General features: G+C 39.6%; 1 protein-coding gene across 4 annotated transcripts in view; it reads left to right on the top strand.

Annotated features, from left to right (window-relative positions):
* Window positions 1-663: 663 nt before the first annotated feature.
* The window catches only part of Unc80 (unc-80 homolog, NALCN channel complex subunit), a 188,098-nt gene continuing 173,365 nt past the window's right edge, over window positions 664-15,396 (top strand). For 3 of the 4 annotated variants that reach the window (XM_028765643.1, XM_028765645.1, XM_028765644.1), the window contains exons 1-5: window positions 664-1,256; window positions 2,171-2,219; window positions 4,733-4,889; window positions 6,163-6,464; window positions 14,359-14,482. In XM_028765643.1, coding sequence (XP_028621476.1) covers window positions 1,165-1,256; window positions 2,171-2,219; window positions 4,733-4,889; window positions 6,163-6,464; window positions 14,359-14,482 — 724 coding nt within the window. In that variant the 5' untranslated portion in view covers window positions 664-1,164. The remainder of the gene's footprint in view (window positions 1,257-2,170; window positions 2,220-4,732; window positions 4,890-6,162; window positions 6,465-14,358; window positions 14,483-15,396) is intronic. The other variant, XM_028765646.1, reaches the window with a different exon arrangement.

Here is a 15,396-nt window from a genome sequence, read left to right on the forward strand (position 1 = left end):
CTAAGATCTGACTTGTCATTTCAAGTTCTACACTCACCTCTGTTCAAATAACATTTTGACTATGTTTTGTTGTTGTTTTATGTTGTTTGTTTTCTTTTGTTTTGACTGTTTGCAGGTAGATAAATAAATCTACAGCATTGGTTTTCTAGTTGGGCTGCGTCATCCAACCTCACCTCACCCCTACTTGCCTCAATGTTAGATAATACTTGTTAAAGGAACACAGCTATAAATTATGTGGACGTTTGATACACGGAAGGAAAGTGGAAGCTATCACCAGTGAGAACGAGATCACCAAAGTGCATTTAACGACCTAAAATAAACCATGCTTCGCGTGATTCAAACATTGCCTCTCAATTTGCAACTAGCTGAAACCCATAGGTGGGTGGCTTGTCCCACCCTGCTTTGGTAAATCAAGCCTGGTAGACTTCTTCGCAGTTACCAGTATAAAACAAATTCTCACATAGGAAAACTTCTCAGTTTCCTCCCACTTGCCAAACCTGCCTCCTGCCCTGATTTCATTTTCTAGCGACTCCCCCCTGCCTTCTTCCTGCTAAACCCGAGATGGACTGCTGACCTCTTTGCAAGAGGTGTGAATGATGCCAGAGTTAGTGACTGCTCTGCGGCTCTCCAAAGCTCCTCCTCCCCAGAGGTCGACAGTCCTTCGGACGCAGAGGTTGGGAAGCAGGACAGGGGACACTGCTGGGGTGCACTCCGAGAGGAGCAAGCAGAACCCTGGGTGCCGAAGAGGCTGCGTGGGGGACCGGCGTGCCCGTGCCATGCGGAGCGTGGACTCCTGCGGCCACCCCGCTGCTGCAGCCCCGGCCCCCGGCTCTGCTCCGCGGCTGGGCTGCCCGGCGCGGGCCGCTGTCCACAGTGGGAGGTGCTGAAAGCAGGGCGCGGGGGCGGCGGGCCGGCCGGCTGCTCCGAGCGCCCCCCTCTGCGCCGCGCCGCTCCTCCGGCCCTCCCCTCCTCCATCAGCCATGTTCCGCGCGCGGGGAGGGCTGGGGGAAGGGGCGAGAGCCGGGGGCCAGCGGCGAGGAGAGCCGCCTCTGCCTCGGGGAAGGAGGGGATGAGAGCTGGGGGGAGCAGCGCGACGAGGAGGCGGCGGCGGCCGGCGAGGAACCCGCGCTGGGTTCTGCGGTAGGACTCCCGGGAGCCACCATCATGGTGAAGAGGAAGAGCTCCGAGGGCCAGGAGCAGGACGGCGGCCGCGGCATCCCTCTGCCCATCCAGACCTTTCTGTGGCGGCAAACCAGGTGAGGGGCGCCGGGCAAAGGGTGGCGCTCGGGGGGTCGCCGGGTCGTCGCCACCGCAACCAACCCTGCCACCGAGGCCGCGCCGCAGCCTGCAGCTAGCAACGTCTCTGGGGTGGAAAGACAGCCCTCTGCACCCACTTAAAAGAACGCATGAAAAATACAGATAGATCTCACTGAAGTTTGACAACAAGCAGATTGGCAGTTTTCTAATAAATATATACATTATTGAGGGGGTAGGGGTGGGAGGGCAGAGAACCTGGACAGAGGGGGCTGGGAGCTAGGAAGGTAATTGGGACTGGTTCCGCTTGCGCCTCCAATTTCCCCTCCATCTCCTGCTGTAATCCCTGCCTGGTGACCTGTTGTTTTCTAGCGTGTTTGGCATGTCTGCTGTGCCCACTTGTTAACCATGTTTGCTTAGATTCAGCCAGCCTCGTCTTCATGGTTAAAGCCCCTGGACAAAATGATTTTTGATAGATTTCTTTCACCTGGCCTGACACCCCGACCAATAAACAGTAAAGGGCTTTCTCGTTATTTTAGAAATTGAGTACATATAAAAATAAGATGCTGGGAATTCTGACCCATATCCGAGCCTATTTTTCAGCTTTTAAGATATCTGCATGCACAGGGAATGCACCACTTCTGGCCATGGGCAATTTAGAATCCAGCTAAGTAAAAGTCTTCAAAATAATAGTGGTGTGGGAAATTATAAAGAGCCAAGTCTTTTTCGTGTATGTAATTAATGTGTAAAAGAAAATGTTGTCACCTAGCCAACACCTGCTCATCAACAAGATATATGGAAGCATGAAGTTTGAGTTTTGTAGCACCATGCCCTATTCATTGAAAAATATGTCGTAGAGATGCCTTAAAAATAGTTTTGCTCATGTTTATAACAAAAACCTTTACTAATTTTTCAGTGCATTTTTGAGGCCTAAACTGGGGAAGCAATATGAAGCCTCTTGTGTGGTATGTGATTCTCACCATTTAATGATTATTTCCATATTTTCTCTGTGTGATAATTTACCCCGAGGAAAGACCGAATCATATTAACTTCACAAGTTAATTCAATTGACAAATATCAGTGAGCATTTACCATGTACCAGACATAGTTCTGTACTGTTGGGGGGAGGGCGAGGATGTAAACAAAGCACAGAGTTTACACGCTAGCATGAGGCAGAAAGACCACAGACGAGTATATACATAAAATACTTAATAAGATAGATGGTGAGAAGCACTGTGGAGAAAAGTAACAAAGTATATCAGAAGAGTTGTGCTAGGGGGGTTATTTTATAGGCAGTGAGTGGATACGACTTAATTGCTAATGTGATACATGGGCAAAGACACAAGGTGTGCAGGAAGGTATCCCGTTCCTTGAGATGAGAGCCAAGAGAAACACAAAGGACCTTAGCATCAAGTGTGAATAAGTGTAAATCAAGTGTGAATAAGCCAGTGTAATGGGAATGGTTGACAGAGCAGTAGAAGGGAAGGTGAAGAGGGAAGAACTAGACTCAGGAGGGTCTTTTAGGGAAGATTAAAAATCAAATAGTTATTCAGCAAAACAGAGACAATTGCATGCTGGTTATTCATGCAGTGAATGACTGCGGAGTACTTAAAAAAACTTAATAAGCAATTCTGTACTCTTATGTCTTGCATACATTCCGCAGGTCTGAAGAAAATGTTCTAAAATCATCATGAAAATAATGCTATCAATATTTATGCAGAATGAAGTGAAATTGTCCTGAGGTTGTAAAGGAATCCCATAGCCTTATGAGATCTATTTTGCAAACTGTGAAAATAAGATATGAAATCATGACGCAAAAGTGAAATGGATTTTAACAGATCCACAGACGGCTGTAGCTCCTGTTTAGTATAGTGGGAAAGTGTAAAGCTGTCCATTTCTATGCTGCCAAGCATATTTGTATGTAGCTGTATGGATGATCCGGACTTCTGAAATATGAGATCTAAAAACCATGGTGCAAACCAACTGGAGAGTTAAGCACATGTGCACACAAGCACAGAAACATAGAGGCATTGGCTTCATTGAGTTATGACAAGAATACTTACAAACATGTCTTTCTTGTCTGTATTGTCGGTGGAATTTCTTGTATTGGAGTCATTACAATAGCTTAACACTTTAAGCCCATCCTTAAATTATGCTGACACTCCAGCTTAAAATAACCAAGACTTTTCTCTGTTCTTGGTAGAGATATATCTGATGTTTTTAAAGTGCTCACAAAATACCAAGTCATTATGTTTCATACATGAATAAGTAGATAAATAAGGAAAGGAGAAAATCAATTATCAGTAAAGGACAGAACTCTGGAGTTTCATAAGTTATTAAAGGTTACATTAGCAACATGTAAGAAGAAATGACATTAACTACTCACAGTTCCTTGAGATTGTGAGATTGGGCAATTCATTCTCTTGGACATATCTGTGTAGTCTCATTTATAAAAGTTCAGGGTTTTTTGTTGTTTTGTTTTTGTTGTTGTTTTAAGTAAGAAAAGAAGTTCTCATTAGATAATCCCTGTACCAAGTTGCTTTTGCCAAATATCTTAATAGTTACAAGAATACAATAGAGTATGCAGGGTTTATGTTACAACCCTCTATAAAACAATTGCACAAGTGTGTTGACCAGTTAGACCACTGCACATGAAGAAGTCCTTCTAAGTTAAATATATATTGACTTTGTTCTAATAGTGGTCAATACAGAAAACAAAACAAAGCAAACCTGTATAGGTCAAACTGGTTTCTTGTAGTTTTCCTTACTTTCTGAATACATACTTGATAAAGATAGACAATTTTTTGAAACACAAGGCAAAGATGGCTCATTTGGTGCTGTTTCCCTCCTCTCCCTTCCTGGTTTAGTTAAGGAATTCCTTTTATGCATCATTGCTTTGAAGATGAAATGAGTCTGTGGCCCCAAATCAGATTTCTTGATATCTCAGTTAACACCTCTTGAGCACAATGACATTAATTCCTTTTCTCAAGATACTTTCATGAAATATATTTTGATTTGGTCTAGAGCTGTGACAGCTGCTTTGAATAGTCTAGCAACATTTTTATAAAATATATTATCAATATAATATTAAATTATAAACATTATAATTTTATATATGTATGTTTATGTATATATAATATAGTATATAAAATAAATATTATATTATAAATAAATATAAGATATAATATATCTTGACAACAAATGGCTTGCTGTGTGAAGAAGTTTATTTTAACAGATATAAAAATAGAGATCATATCAGGATGCAAACAATACATGTTGGTCCAAAGCCTACAAATTGACAACTGACAATGACTTATGGTTGACTCACTGCAGGTCAGTGTACGCCTGGCAATAGTAGGAGTACTCCCTAAAAATTGAGGTCTGTAATTGTCTTTTAGGATATTCAGTGTTTTAGCATTGATTTTTAATAGTCTCCAATTCTTTATTTTGTATGCTTTTTAAAAATTGAAATCTGCAGTCCTTTGAACGAGTGTTGGTGGAGAACAAGCTACATGGCCTGTCCCCGGCCCTCTCTGAAGCCATCCAGAGCATTTCCAGATGGGAGCTAGTGCAGGCTGCCCTCCCTCACGTTCTCCACTGCACTGCAACCCTGCTATCAAACAGGAACAAACTAGGTGGGCGCTCTAGCATTGTTGAATTATGTTGCCTTTATGTGCAATGTGTACAAGAACACATGCTACGTAGTTACTACCATTCAGGCACTGTGCATGCATTATCTCATAGAATCACAGAATGTCTTTGTTATCAATAGCATCACCATTGCCGTTTACAGAAGGGAACAGGCTTCTTTGTTTTAACTTTGTATATGTGATTGTACTCTTCACTTAGACGTTAGCATAACACCAGGAACATCAGGTCAGCTAAATATTCTGACCCAGTCTGTGATTTACTATTTATTTCCCATTTTTAATGCAAGTATGTTCATGAACTTGGCCTATACTCCTAAGGCAGTGGTTCTCAACCTTCCTGATGCTATGACCCCTTGATACAGTTTCTCGCGTTGTAGTGACCTCAACCACTAAAATTATTGTTGTTGCTACTTCATAACTGTAGTTTTTTTTCTGTTATGAATTGTAATGTAAATATTTTTGGAGATAAGAGATTTGCCAAGTGGGTTGTGAACCAGAAGTTGAAAACCACTATCATAAGGCATTTCCTTGACTTCATTGCGCTCTCTCTCTCTCTCTCTCTGTCTCTCTGTCTCTGTCTCTGTCTCTGTCTCTCTCTCTCTCTCTCTCTCTCTCTCTCTCTATCTCTCTCTCTCTCTTTCTCCCTCCCTTTCTCCCTCCTTCCCTCCCTCCCTCCATCTGTCTCTTTCTCTCTCTGTCTCTCTCTCTCTCTGTCTCTCTGTCTCTGTCTGTCTGTCTGTCTGTCTCTCTCTCTCTCTCTCTCTCTCTCTGTGTGTGTGTGTGTGTGTGTGTGTGCATCTGTGTGTCTGTGTGTGTATAAATGATCATCTTCCAAATCACTTTTCTCATCTACTGATATATCTTAGCCATCTCTCCAGTGTTAGAGGACTCACCTTTCATCTCATTCTCTCTGTATGTTTGTGTGTCTACTTTGATGTTACAGGGACCTTTCCGGGTCAGATCTAAAATAGAATACTTTTTATCTTCACTGTCTATGCTTTTCACCATGATAAGACAGGCCATTTGGGGAAAACATTTGGGAATCTGACTGACAAAATATGGAAGCATGCTGTTCTGCAGAGATCTTAGCCAGGAAGAAAGAGCCCCAAGTGGCAATGAGCCTTATAAATACTGGTTGCTTGAAGTTTGGAAGAATGCAAGAGAGAATAGATGAAACATTCTTCCAGACCAAAGAATTATATCCACTATTCTGGGCACTTAATTTACCTTTACCTGACTGTGTGGTTGACCCATGCAGGCCACCAGGATAAGCTGGGTGTTGCTGAAACAAAACTCCTTCATACCTTGCACTGGATGCTTCTAGAGGCCCCACAAGACTGCAACAATGATCAGTTTGGAGGTACAGACCGAGGCTCCAGCTGGGGTGGCAGCAGCAGTGCTTTCATCCACCAGATTGAGAACCAGGGTTCTCCTGGGCAGCCTTGCCGCAGCAGCTCTCATGATGAGGAAGAGAACAACAGAAGGAAGATCTTCCAGAACTCCATGGCCACCGTGGAGCTCTTTGTGTTTCTGTTTGCTCCTCTGGTGCACAGGATAAAGGTAAGTAGGAAGCTAACATTACGCATGGGATGTGATAGAAATGACTGAGAGTGAGCATCAAGGATAACTCTATATTTGTTTGCCTATGTCTTTGATCTTGACACAGCATGGGAACTTTTACTTGTACCTTATCCACTGAATATTACTTAAGAAACACAAACCTCCACATATCCTTTATCTACTCAAAAATCTTCAGTGTGTTTGAATATACTGGAAGACAGTGCTTCCCAAATTAAACATGTTAATTTACATTCACTACGATTTATGGCTTAAATTCTTTTCTTGGTTTATCTGCTGTTAGTCTCTCCTGGCCACCTCAGGATGAAGCTCTGGGAGTTACAGGAGCCATTCCATGAAATAATGCTCTTTCTCTTGCTGTTTGTTCTGCATTCCTTTCCTTCCTCTCTTCCTCTCACGGTCCTTTCAAATTCAACTTCAATGCCATTATTTCCATGAAGCTTTTACTTGGATCTTCTCTGTGTAGACACAGTCGCCAGCTTCTATTTCCATAGACTTTTGCAACTGCCTGTATTATAATTTTTACATGCCAAGACCTTTGACAGTGATATAAAGCAATTAAAAAATTTTTAAATACTTTAAATGCATAAAATAGAAAACACAAGGTTATATATTATAACAAGTATGGTAACTTTCTAGATGTATGATCCCAGGTATATCATTTTTCTCATATCTAATTTGCATAAAATTATAGATACCTCCAACACTGTTAAAGATATGCAAAGACATACATATTGAATTCCATTTCAGTACCAAAATAAGAGATAAGCTATTCATATGCTTAGCTTTTCTTCATTATTATAATTCTAATGACTAGATATGCTAGTCAGCAATGAATATACAAAGGTGGATGTGACCATTGGCAGTTACTATGAAGTAATGAATGAGTATCAACTTCAGCTTTCTTTTTTTAAAAAAAAAAGTTTATTGTAAAACACATTATTATTATTTTTAAGCTGGCCAAACAAATTATTTTAAAAGTTTTAACTTTCTGCTACTAAAAGTCATTTACAAGAGTCACTGAAAGGAAAGCATGTCTTAACTGAGACTGTCCATCTTGCTTATATGACCTGTCAGTCCTGACCCCTGCTCACCTCTTCAGCCTCATTTCCCTCTATTCACTAACCTTCAGGATTACTGCAGGCACATCCTCAGACACCATAAACCTAGTCTTACGTTCAGGTCTCTAAATTATTTTTCTTTTTTCCTTGAACACAGGGCTCTACCTTTACATTGCCATGTGCCCACGTATTTTTTTGTCAACTGTAACTCATCACTGCCAGATGTCAACACATAAAGAGAGCTCTAGTATTTCACCTTGTGCTTTTCCTTAACAATGGTCACTACCAGGAATTATTATATGTGTTTGAGAACATTTTAAATGGCTACTACTCACATGTGAACAGAGATTCTAATTAAAGGAATTCTGGGTTGCTGTTTTCCAAGGATACAACTAGATTTCTAATGTCCAGATGAGTGCATGGCTCTCAATAAGCGACTTTTGACTATCTCACTGAGAAAACCCAAGATGTTACCAGAAGCTGATCCAAAACAACAAAACAAAACAGCCATTGTGTGTGAATACATGGTCCTTGAAGATCAAGAGGACAAGGGAAATAGTTCCCTAAAAACAGCCCATAGAGATGTCCAAGTGTGAATAAATAACATCTGAATTGGAGAAATAGGTGTGTCCACAATGGCTATAGTGTTATTTGGAGACATGCCTGAGAGAGTTCAAGTCTTGAAAGCAAATGATGCTACATTATGAATTCAGTGTCTGGCAATGCCTGCCATGTGATAGTCAGTAATTCATTTTTAAGTCCATGTTTTATCAAGTATAAGTTGTACATAAGAACAAATTTGAGAGCATTCTGAGGATAAACAAATTACAGTATTCTGTCTAAAACATAGAAAGGCATTAACAAGGCATTGTTGTTTGAGTGTGAGTGTTTTATTGTAACCAGTATTCTGTATTAATGGAAGACAGGTACTAAGTGCTCCTTAAGTAGATATGACAGAGTAGTAAAGCTTCCTGGAAACCCTCCAAATTTAGCAAGGGCCTGAGAATGGAGCACTTACTAAAGGATCACTATATAAGGACAGTATGTAGTGTCAGAAACATTGTAAGTAACTATTAACTATATTGCTAGAATAATTGATGTATTATCATTTTTATTGTTGTTTTCTAGATACTATAAAATACAATTACTGAGTCAATAAATATGCCTACCAGGCTTTCTGTGTTTGAGAATGATTTTTTTTTCTAAGTCACTGGAGATAAAAGATCTATAAATTAGTATTTCTTGGAGTTGACATTGTTGACCTTTGGGGCACAATAATCCTGTTGTTGGACACTATTCCATGAATTGCAGAATGCTTAATACTATCTTGGACATCTACCTGCTAGGTGTCAGTTACATCCTCTCCTCCCTGAGTTATGACAACCACAAATGACTCCAGAGGTTACCAAATGTCCCCAGTCCTGTCAGTGGTAGGAAATTGGTCTTGACTGAGACCAGCACCCTAGATTTCTCATTTGCCTACTGGCTATAGTGCTGTGTTGAGGTCTATTTTCTCCTACATCTTTTCTGACTCTTCTGCCACTTAACAGTACTAGCCAGCCCTTTATTCTTCAAATTCCAACCCAGTTCAATACCAGAGGCTATCTCCTCACTCTGTCTTCATGAGATATAAATGTGTGGCTGTGTTTTTTTGTTTGATTGATTGATTGATTGATTGATTGATTGGTTCTTGGGTTTTAGTTTTTGTGTTTTGGTTATATATATATAGTTTTTGTGTTTTGGTTATATATATATAGTTGTAATTAGATTGTTTACTGTTATCTCTTTCCAAGTCTTTCTCTTGCTAGTTTGTGAATAGTTTGAAGGCAGAAATTATAGTTGTACCTATGAAAACTAACACAGGATCTGTGTTTAGAAGATAGTATTTACTGAATGAATTTACAAATTAGCATTACTCATTTTTCAGACATAGTCACCACCTACTTTTCTATTCTTTTAATTTATAAGTTGCCCAAATATTTCACCTAAAATCATTAATCTAAATATTTTATCAAATATATCTCAATTTTATTCTCAATTTAATCAGTGAAAATAAAATGCATTTACTAAACTATAAAATCTTTCATTGACACTTACTTTTTGAAAGAATATTTCTTGGGTGCTTACTGTATACAAGGCACTATTTAAAGTCTTGGAGAAATAGTGGAAGATAAATCCAATTAAAAGGCTTCAATTGCATTTGAAGAAAACCCATGTGTAAAGTATGCAATTTTTTAAAAAAATACTATTGCTGAGAATACAAGTGCTTAAGGTCTATCTTGTACCTTATTCATACAAATTGGTATAGTTATGCTCTAATTGTATTTTGAGAGAAAGGTTTTATCTTAACAGGAAGGGTGATATGTAGGAGGAGCTATGGTGGGAGGAGTAAGGAGAGGAAGAAGAGCAGTACAGAGAGGAGGAGGAGCTAGGAGATGGGGGAGGCGGAACATGGAGGCGATGTTCTCGTGTCTCCACCAGTCAAAGATAGTTGGTATATCTAGGTTGGTTATTGGTTTACACTTCTGATTGTATGGGCATCTTGTTATTAAGCATTACCAAACTTATAAAGCTTTTGATTAACATTTTAAAAATAAAAATAAAAAAAATAATATATGGATGAGACCTCAGTGGAATAGACAAAACACACTCAAAATTTGTAAAGTCAGATTCTGTCCATGTTTAATTGTTTTCCCCTCTCAGGAACCCCTAAATCTTCCTTCTCCTCAGCTATTTAAATGATCTTTCAAAAATGTTCTCCAGGGACCAAGTTTCTGGTTATGTGTGTGCACATATTAGCACACACGAAGTACCTGAAAGAGAGAAATTAGTGGCAGGGCCTTTGCATTCTGACAACTTAAGAATACTTTGACTATCAATACCCATTATCATAAGAGGCAGATACAGGTATGGAGGGTATTAAAAAATGAAGAATGAATTGGAGTAGAAATACTTCCACTTAACCAATGGCAACACATGTGTGTTCAGGAGGAAGTCCTCAGAGGAAGATCTAGCTTATCTTCAGAAATTATCGATTTATTCAGTTTGATATAAAACAAATACAACAACATGATGACAGTAACTCTCCATGAGTGCTGAGTGTCACACTGATATGCTGGATGTTAAAGATTAGAATTTTAGCAAAAGACTTGAGTATTTCCTGATGCCATTTCCACTAGAATTTTTAAGTTGTTTTCTCTGCCCACCTCAACCCCTTCCCTATCCTCATTCTTATTAGTGTTATAATTTGGGTCTCATGATGTAAATAAACAAAGCTGGCCTTGATTGCCTAGGTAACCATGCATGACCTTGAAATTCTCACTCTCCTGCCTCCATTTCTTAACTTGTTAGGACTGCAGGTGTGTGCCATCACTGTGGCTGCCACTAGGATTTTGTTTATGTTGAGATTATGTATAAGAAACACGAAAAAGGATTGTACTCAGAACTAAGACATAATTAAAATCAGGTCAACCAAGGTTTGGCTCCTTGTGTTTCCGAAGATACATCTGGAAGTTCATTTAGTGCTGATTCTCTGAAGCTAGGCGCTGTGTCTACCATCTATTTTAAGAGACAGCAGCCATCAGACCTTTCTAGGTGCTCTGTTAAATATCTATTGTTTAATGCCCAGTGATAACTCAACCATAGCAGGCCTGCTTTCAAAATCCCACCACCTGCTCCATTTCATTCAGCTCATCTTTATAAATGGCAGACCCCAAAGTCCCAAGTGCCACCTTTTCTCATACTCTACTACCAATCAATTAGTAAATTCTGTAACTGTGTCTCCAAAATGCATTCAGAATTATTTTTCTCTCTGCTAGCATTCCAATCTAGTCATCTCTCATGTAAGTGATAGCAATAGGCCAACAAATTGTCTCTTATTTCAAATTTGCCCCTTTCAAATGACTATTCTTAATGCCCCTATTCTTAATGACTTGATTGAACTTATTAAGTGTATATCCTCTGCTACATGAACGTTCAGTGCTTCCTCTCTTCCCCAAGTCCTGCTGAAGCTTCTGTCCTATCAGTCAACAGTTTCTCTCACACTTGATGGCTTTCCTGGTTGTTTATTTTTCCATTCTTCTCCCAATCTCATTATTTTAGACAAGTAGTTCAGTATTTTGATTCTTGATACACAGGTAAACTCAGGAACTTTCATTGGTGATCCGTCTCATGAAATACTTTTCCTTGTGATACGTATGTGGAAACTCAATCATATCATTTAGGTATTTACTCTGAACTCACCTTCTTCTGACCTCCATCTCTCTATCTACTTTTCTCCTATGTACCCCGACCAAGGGCTTCTGTATGCTTTATTCCCTGGTATACACAAGAAGGTAAAATAGTACCAGGTTAATAATGCATACTCTAGAAATATTTGAAATTCAATATGGAATGAATTTCAGTAAGTACTTTGTAAGCTGCCATACTTCTGTAGGGGACTCAAGAGAATTTTTTTCTCTGTGTGCACATGTGTGGTTATGTTGCTAATGAATCTAGGACTCTTCTCTATGGAAGAATTTTTCCCCCCTGGGGAGATGCAACACACAAGTCTACTTATCCCAGAAAAGAACCAGGGACAGACCAAAATAACAAGTGCACCAAAGTCAAACTTGGTGAACCAATGAGCTTTTATTAGGGTCACTAGCAGGAATGTGGGTAAGAGATTACTTACAGGCACAGGATTGACACCACAGCAGTTTCATCACCAAAAAATCCATCCCAATATGGCTGATGACTCAGGAAAGCTGTCCATCTGGTACTCTCTGTTTAACTTGCTCATGGACATGTCTGAGAAACTTCTTAGCTGTGGGATCAAGTCTCCTCCCCTAGCCGCTGTTTATGGCTTCTATCAAGATAGAGAGAAACCTTTTGAGAAATTTTCAAATTTCTACTTTCCCAGACATACTGTGTTTTGTTTTCTTCTGGAGTCTCATGATCTCCTCTGCCCTCTTAGATGGCATTCAAAGGAATCTGTTGTTCAACATACCTCAACCTAGTCTTTAGCTTTGTAAAAGAGCAAGTGTGCTGGTTAGTTTTAAATGTCAGCTTCCTGCAATCTAAAGGCACCTAAGGGAAAAGCCTCAACTGAAGAATTGTCTGGATCAAGTTGGCTTATGCTCTTGTCTGTTGGGAAATTGTTCTGGTGGTTCAGTGATGAAGGAAGACCCAGCCTATCATGAGCAGTACCATATTCTAGGAAGTGCATTCTGAATTATTTATGAGAAAGGAAGCAAGCAAGGATGTGTTTATTCTGTTTTATCTTGACTCTGTATGTGATGTGGGCAGCTACTTCCAGTTCCTTCCCTGACTGCTTCTAAATAATGGACTGCAACCTGGATTTGTAAGCCAGATAAACTTTTCCTCTCCTAAATTGATTTTGGTCAGAATTTTTGTTACATAACGCAACAAAAGTGAAAGGTAGCCACCAAAGCTCTCACCATGTGAGTTTTTCTGGGAATTTAAAAGGAATTTATTTATTTTATATTTATGCATGTAGGAGCACACACATACATGGTGCCCTTGGAAACTAACAGAGAATATCACAAACCCTGGAACTGGGTTTTCATGATGGTTGTGAGCTTCCTGGCGAAGGTGATGGAGACTGAACCCCAGTCCTCTAGAAGAGCAGCAAACACTTTTAACCACTTCAGTCCTTCATCTGGAAATTTTGTCAACACCCTCAACTGAAGGTTTCTTGTTATTCAATGAATTTGATTCATCATTTATTGAATCACTTTTATTCTTCTATCTTTCCAGTCCCTCTTAGTACAGTGGCTTTTCAGCCATAGTTGCATAAAAGGGTCCTTGGGGAGCTTTAGAGAATCTCACAGGGTTGCTAATTTAATGGCTCTCGGTGTGAGAGTGAGATGGGACTTGCGCCTCCTCTGTGTTTTAAAACTTTCCAAAGTGGTTGCAACAACACAAGTTAAGGTTGTAAAACACTCTCTGTCTTAAATGAATCCCTGGGTCTCAGATGTGTTCACTCATCCGTGTTCACATTCCCTGCCTCCACGTTTACTTTTTTATTTAATGATCTGAGATGTTTAAGATGCTATCTTATAACGTGTTTGAATCTCTACAATATGAGGCTGCATTTTCAGATACTGAGGCCTCTCAATATGATACAATAATGAAGCATGGAATGTGTTCCTGGAAGAAACTCTCAATTGCAAATAAACAGGACAGGCATGGGTTGTAAGACCTGCCACATTTAGCACATATTTATTGAGTATCTTTGTGCACACAGTTCCCCATCTGTGTTAAGTGCTGTGACCATGCTGGGGACTGCAGGAAAGGGGGATTCGTCAACTAGCCTGTGCCTTGAAGAATTAAGGATTTTTAAGAGAACATTACAATATCACTCACTATGAAGAGTCAAAATATATTTACCCGATCCTGTGAAACAAGAAAGAGAGAAGCACTAGAGACTAGGAGGTCAAAGTAGCCAGGCTGTGAGGATATTGCCTTCTGAGGGAAGAATAAAGGCAATTACATAATTAAGAGGAACGACTGTGTCCAAGCATAGAGGGAGATGCCAAGACTATGGAAATAAACAGTTCTCCCTCACTGCAAGCAAAACAATGGTTTGTGTGTTCCAGGCTTTTTCCAAAGCTACATTTGATTAATCTATCGTTTTCCATAAAGCAGGTCACTGTAATTTCCATTGCAATTGTAGTATTAACAGGATCATTGTTTGCCTAGATAACACTTATCGGAGTATTTGTCAGAGCAAGTCCTTCTGAAAATGGTCTGTAGAAGATGACTAATCTCCTGACACAAACCAGTTGCTGAACATAGATCTTCACTCTCCCCAGGAATCTGATCTCACCTTCCGACTGGCCAGTGGGTTGGTTATATGGCAGCCTATGTGGGAGCACAGACAGCCTGAAGTCTCCAGCTTTACTGCGCTAGTAAAGCCCATAAGGAGCATCATTACAGGTTCGTGTCTCCAGTACTCAGTGGGAATCCTTGGTAGGGTCCTTCACAGTAGGGATTGTGGTAGAATGGCTTGCCTTTAAGAGGATAATGAGAAGCAATTCTCTCTGGAAAGCTGCCTGAGTGGCCCAGGTAACATGAGACACATATGTTTGGGTCATGTGACTTTGGGTAAGTCATTTACCTATCTTGTGCTTTTGTTTCCTCATCTGAAAAATGAGAATTAAAATATTAATATTGTTTGTAGAAATATCGTGAAGAATAAATTACGTATGTATGCATGCATGCATGTATGTATGTATGTATGTATGTATGTATGAGCTAGAAAAATCCCTGTCATATAGTGAGAGATCACTATTACTGCAATTATATTGAGTCATGGGTATAGTGGATGAAGTTGGTTGCCTTTAGAGATCTCTTCATGTTCTATTACCATCAAAGCTTTTTACTTGAGGAATTTGACTTGTGTAGTAAGCTAGTCCTATGGTTGAACTGAATTGTAGAAATAGCCCAGCATGATAAATTTATAAGTATACAATAGGTTCACACTTCACTCTAAGTACATCTTTTGCTTTATATGCAACTTAACTCCAGAATGTATAATTCTATTAGCGTAAAATAGAGATGCTATGCCACCTTACCTGGCTTCTTAATAAATTTAAGTGTGAAAGGGCATAAGGTACTCATTTGGGAGTAAATGCTTAATAAATTCTATTCTTCTAGCCTGTCCATCCTACTTTTAGTGTCAATAATAAAAGTCAAAAATAAATAAATTACATGGGAAATCTAAGGAAACACAGATGCTATAATCATATATATATATATATATATATATATATATTCACCTGTGAATATACTTTTGTTTAGCTTGTAAGTTTTGCACACAGACAGTGAAGGATTAAGTATATAAAAGGACT

This window comes from Grammomys surdaster, unplaced genomic scaffold (genome assembly GCF_004785775.1).
Source record: "Grammomys surdaster isolate TR1022 unplaced genomic scaffold, NIH_TR_1.0 165, whole genome shotgun sequence".
Classification (NCBI taxonomy): domain Eukaryota; kingdom Metazoa; phylum Chordata; class Mammalia; order Rodentia; family Muridae; genus Grammomys; species Grammomys surdaster.